A 6,000-nucleotide genomic window follows, 5' to 3' on the forward strand; every position below is an offset into this window, starting at 1 on the left:
TTTCAATAGTATGTCTACAATGGCTTTTGAAGAGAATACTGAAGGGCTGAGGACACTGCATGGGTATATCTAGGGTGACGGCAGCTTTGAAACCTGACTCTGTCTCCATCTGCTGGCAGGAGAGCATAACCCATTGGTCCTGAGTCCATCTATCTACACTAAGGAAAACAAAATTATCAGGTAAGTAATTTCGCCATTTAAAATATAATTTCATGTTTCTCTTGACAGGTTATTCAATTCTTAATCCTGATGTTATATTCAAGATTAAAACGGAAGATGAGAAATATTTCACTGAATCCTGTGAGTGGGAGGGAAAAGAAAACATGAAGGACCCCCCCATTAGTAAGTAAATGTTCTGGATTTAAAGGGCCTTGCATTTTCACATCACATTTGTAGACTTAAAATCCCTTTCCTAATATAACATTAGCAGGTCCTGGGTGACTCCTTCTAGCCAGGTTTGTTTTCTCATCCAGGCCTTCCGATCGTAACGTCTGTGTTCTCACTGAGTGTTAAACAAGAGGAAGATCTGCCCTTCATGGACCCTCCTGAATCAGAGAGGACTGAAGAGATTCTCCCTACTGTAATAGGTGAGTATCAGATTCCTCCTGGTCACCTTCACTAAGGTCAGCCGGTGCCATTTTGTATTTTGGCACTCGTGGGGTAAGATGCTGTCAACTGTTCTCTTACTCATTGTCTGTTTCCCTTCTTCGGATGGATTAAACTGCCTGATGGGGAGTACTCCTGATGGTGGGGATCCCATGGAGGGAGGCGGGCATGGCCCTTCAGCCTATACTGTCATAGGGTTAAGTACTCTGTGTTGCCAGGATGGTGGGTGTGGAGGGGCTTCTGCATTGTTGGAGGGCAGTATGACTTCATCTAGCCATGGAAGCTTAGCACAACAATGCCACTGTAGTTCATTTTTACATCACTGGTGGGTTAATGTAAATAATGGCATATAATGCAATTTATAGTAAAATAGTTTAATATTAATGAGCTTATTTGTATGATAATGCATGTAGCTCAGCTCAAAGTTCCCTATATGTACCCTGTATGTGAGACTCCTGGCACAAGGTGGAGAGAATGAGATAGAGGAAGACTGGTGGGACATAGTGTGACCACTTTATAATGAGGTCCATATACAAAAGCAATTTAGATGGATAACTCAAACGTTATCTGTCTAAATAGCAAAACAGGCATATTAAAAGATTTATGCAGCTAAATTCTAGCCACATAACGAATTATGTGGCTAGAATTTAGGTGCATAAGTCGGGAGTGTTCTGGAGGCAGGCAGGAGGCTAACTTTAAAATAGCTGGGTAGATTTAGCCGACTAACTGGCCAAGCTGCTCAGCGGCTGAATATTGCTCCCAATATTTTATTTAAACATTTATAGGTCACTGTTTCTAAAATCCAAAGCGAGGAAGAACCTTTGTTCAGAAAATCACACGAAAAAACCCCCTCACTATCAAGACACAGGGAGTAGCGGTATCATTAACTGCTGACATTAAAAAGGGGTGGGAATCCACCTGCGAATATCAGGAAGTACTTACCCTGAGAAACCTCTCTGAACGTGGGCCTCACTGTACCCATCTCTCCCCATAACAGGCTCCCTCACTGTCAAACCAGACATTATAATCCGATTTAAGGAAAAAGGAGTCAAGACGGAGTCCCAGGAATCCGAGGAAGGAGGAAACCTGATGGTCACAGGCGCATGTGAGGAGCTGCAAGGAGCAGGTGATGCAGCTTGGATTAAAGCTGGTGCTGGGCAGATCCAAAGAGAGTGGCAGCTTGAAGATGCCGTGTTCTCCATGATTATGGCTACCCCAGATGGACTTGATGGCAACAACAAACAATGCCAAAGCAACCTTGGTTCATCAAGTCGCAGAAGAGAGCCAGGGTTGGATGCTCTCTCTCGATCATGGCCTCAGCATTGTCTTTTGCATGTGTTTCTGCCGTGGCCACTGCTAGGCAGGGTGCCCCACAGAACAGAAAGACATCAGGGAAGTGTGGTTCTAGTGGCCCCAAAGATGACCTTGGTTTGCACATTTGATAAGATTCAGTACAGAAGCCCTGTGCGGTTCAATCGGGTCCTACATCAGGGTCCGATTTGCTTGGAGCAGGTGCACCATTTTGTTTTGTGGCGTGGGCTCTTGAGAGGAGGAGACTAAGAGGCAAGGTTTACTGGTAGGAAGTGATTTCTAGATTGTTGCTTGCAAGAAAGGATTCTACTTCTCTAGCTTTTGTCCAAGTCTGCAAGGTGTTTGAGGGTTGGAGTCAGAAAGTCCAGAGTCTCACCCAGTTATTTTTTACTCTGCTCTTGCACTATTCAGAGAAGGTAATGGTTATTGTGTTTTGTAAATTTTTCAGGTCTTTCCAGTTGAAGGGGGACAGGCCTAGTTTTTAGTTAATCCTAAGAGTTTGCTATCCCCTGCTCGTAGAGGAGTTTAAGTGTTTGGCTTTGATGACACAGTGCCTTTAGTAGACAGTTAATCTTTTATTTTCTGTCTCCAGCTGCTGGTGGGGGAGCAAAATACACTCATCTGAACTGGTCTGGTAGAACTCAAGGAAAGAAAATTAGCAGGTAAGGAATTACATTTTCCATATTTGTTCTTCTCCATAGTTGAATAATTAATGATTATACTCATTGTTTATCTAATAGATGATGGATTCAGGAACAATAGAGAGAGACAGAGACTGTGTGATGGGCAGCAGCGTGAGGAATGGAAACACAAAGACCCCTCCAGCGAGATCCCAGATCCTTCATCTAACTATGAAGGAGGTATCAGAGTGACACCACCCAGGGTGAAAGAAAAAGCCCAAAAAAGGAGACCAAGCACCTGTAACGAAAGAGAGAGACATTCCAAATGCTGCCAAAATCTTGTACAAATGCAGAGACTCGGTGAAGGAGAAGAACCATTTAGAAGTGCTGATACTTGGGAAGACTTCACTACAAATTTACATTCTGTTAAGCACCAAGAAAAAATTGAATGTGGGAACAAGTTCACTGCGAGGACAAATAATACATGTATCCAAGAATATCATAGCAGGGAGAAAAAAATTGCAGGTACTGAAGGTGAAAAAAGAACCACTAAGAAAACAAAACTTACAGCACACAGAAAAGTTCACATGCCAAAGAAACCATTACAATGTACTCAGTGTGAAAAATGCTTTGCCTGCAGAGCTGAGCTGGAAAGGCATGTAAGAATTCATTCAGGAGGAAGACCATTAAAATGTACTGAATGGGAAGAAAGGTGTAGTAGTACGTCAGACCTGACAGAGCATAAAAACATTCATAGACAAGGCAAGCCTTTTAAGAGTACTGAATGTGAAAAATACTTTACATACACATCACAGCTTGCAGTTCATCAGAAATTTCACAAAGGACAGAAACCATTTAAATGTAATTGGTGTGATAAATCTTTTAGTTTCAAATACAGCTTGCAACTGCATGAAATGACTCACACAGGAGAGAAGCCATATAAATGTTCTGAATGTGATAAATGCTTCCGGAGTAAATCAGAATTAAGAAGACATGAAAGAACACACACTGGAGAAAAACCATTTAAATGTTCTGAATGTGATAAATGCTTCAGGATCAAATCTGAATTAAGAAAACATGAAGTCGCCCACACTGGAAAGAAACCATTTAATTGTTCAGAATGTGATAAATGCTTCAGGAGCAAATCTGAATTAAGAATACATGAAAGAATCCACACAGGAGAGAAGCCATTTGATTGTTCTGAATGTGATAAATGTTTCAGGAGTAAATCTGAATTACGACTACATGAAACAACCCACACTGGAAACAAACCCTTCAGATGTTCTGAATGTGATAAATGTTTCTGCCAAAAATCTAAATTAAGAATGCATGAAAGAATCCACACGGGAGATAAACCATTTCAGTGTTTTCAGTGTGATAAATATTTCCTTCATAAATACCAACTAAGAACACATGAGAGCATCCACACAGGAGAGAAGGCATTTCGGTGTTATCAATGCAATAAATATTTCAATCATAAATATCAATTAAGAACACACGAGAGAATCCACACTGGTGAGAAACCATTCAATTGTTCTGAATGCGATAAAGGTTTCAAGAGTAAATATGAATTAAGAATACATGAAAGAATACACACAGGACAGAAACCATTTAACTGCTCTGAATGTAATAAATGTTTTCATTATAGATATCAATTAGGAATACACAAAAGAATCCACACTGGAGAGAAACCATTTAAATGTTCTCAATGCGATAAAAACTTCAGGAGTAAATCTGAATTAAGAAAACATGAAATGACCCACACTGGCCAGAAATCATTTAAGTGTTCTGAATGTGATAAAACCTATATGTGTAAATCTTCCCTAAAAATACACGAAATGACCCACACTGGTGAGAAACCATTTAAATGTTTTGAATGCAGTAAATGTTTCCATCATAAATATCAATTAAGCATACATGAAAGAATCCACACTGGTGAGAAGCCATTTAAATGTTCTGAATGTGATAAATGTTTTACTGTCAAATATAACTTGCAAATCCATGAAGTGACCCACACTGGAGAGAATCCATTTAAATGTTCTGAATGTGATGAAAGCTTCAAGTGTAAATCTAGCCTAAGAAAACATGAAAGAATCCATACTGGAGAGAAACCATTTCAGTGTTGTCAATGTGATAAGTACTTCCATCATAAATATCTACTAAGAATACATGAAAGAATACACACTGGAGAGAAACCATATCAATGTTCTGAATGTGATAAGTGTTTTCGTTACAAATCTGATCTAAGAATACATGAAAGAATTCACACGGGAGAGAATCCAATTAAATGTTCTGAATGCGATAAACCCTTTAAGCGTAAATCTGATCTAAGAAAACATGAAAGAATTCACACTGGAGAAAAACCATTTAAATGTTCTGAATGTGATAAATGTTTCAGTCAGACATCTGTTCTAAGAAAACATGAAAGAATTCACATCAGTGTTTGTTGAGGAATTCCTCAAATGACATTAGGATGACATGTGGCTTGGACAAATGAGCTAAGGCAACTTTCCTTAAAGGAAAATTAAGCCAAACTGAAAATATTTCCCTGACTGAAGATTGCAATATAAAGTAACTGGAATAGAAATGAATATATGCATATCTAGAATTAAAGGAATATGAAAAAATTCAGCATAAAGTATTGAGAGAAAGATCAGTAAAGAAAACTATAGGAGAGTGTAGCAGATATTGAAGAGTACTTTAACAGCACGAAATAAGATACAAGCTATTAATCACCTTGCAATTTCTGCGGTATCATACAGTTTTGGAATAGTAGACTGGATGTAAAAACAAGAAAGCTCCTCCACGCCCATCAGGTAATTTGTAAGAACCAGTGGATGCTGATCTTGTACATAGCTAGAGCTGAAGGTGGTAAGAGTCTTATTGGAATGGATTACAGTTATAGAGCTACCAAAATAGGCCTTCAGGCATCCTTAATGGCATCAATGGATCCACATGCTTAAACAGTGCAGAAATACGAAAGCAAGCAAGCATCAGTCTCAGTCCTTAAACTTGGAAAATCATTCCAGCGAATAGAGGGAATAAGTGAACATCTACCAATACACAAAGATAAAGAAGTTACAGAATTAGCAAAACAAGAGAAGAACATAAGAACATGCCATATTGGGTCAGACCAAGGGTCCATCAAGCCCAGCATCCTGTTTCCAACAGTGGCCAATCCAGGCCATAAGAATCTGGCAAGTACCCAAAAACTAAATATTTCGTGTTACCGTTGCTAGTAATAGCGGTGGTTATTATCTAAGTCAACTTAATTAATAGCAGGTAATGGACTTCTCCTCCAAGAACTTATCCAATCCTTTTTTAAACACAGCTATACTAACTGCACTAACCACATCCTCTGGCAACAAATTCCAGAGTTTAATTGTGTGTTGAGTGAAAAAGAACTTTCTCCGATTAGTTTTAAATGTGCCACATGCTAACTTCATGTGCCCCCTAGTCTTTC

General features: G+C 39.3%; 1 protein-coding gene across 6 annotated transcripts in view; it reads left to right on the forward strand.

Moving 5' to 3' along the window:
* LOC115080181 (zinc finger protein 665-like) overlaps nt 1-5,746 on the forward strand; it is a 172,387-nt gene extending 166,641 nt beyond the window's left edge. For 5 of the 6 annotated variants that reach the window (XM_029584285.1, XM_029584286.1, XM_029584287.1 and 2 more), the window contains 4 exons: nt 229-342; nt 474-587; nt 1,604-1,732; nt 2,658-5,746. In XM_029584285.1, coding sequence (XP_029440145.1) covers nt 229-342; nt 474-587; nt 1,604-1,732; nt 2,658-4,987 — 2,687 coding nt within the window. In that variant the 3' untranslated portion in view covers nt 4,988-5,746. The remainder of the gene's footprint in view (nt 1-228; nt 343-473; nt 588-1,603; nt 1,733-2,657) is intronic. The other variant, XM_029584289.1, reaches the window with a different exon arrangement.
* The last annotated feature ends 254 nt before the right edge of the window (nt 5,747-6,000 follow it).

The sequence above is a fragment of the Rhinatrema bivittatum genome, chromosome 19, assembly GCF_901001135.1.
Source record: "Rhinatrema bivittatum chromosome 19, aRhiBiv1.1, whole genome shotgun sequence".
Classification (NCBI taxonomy): domain Eukaryota; kingdom Metazoa; phylum Chordata; class Amphibia; order Gymnophiona; family Rhinatrematidae; genus Rhinatrema; species Rhinatrema bivittatum.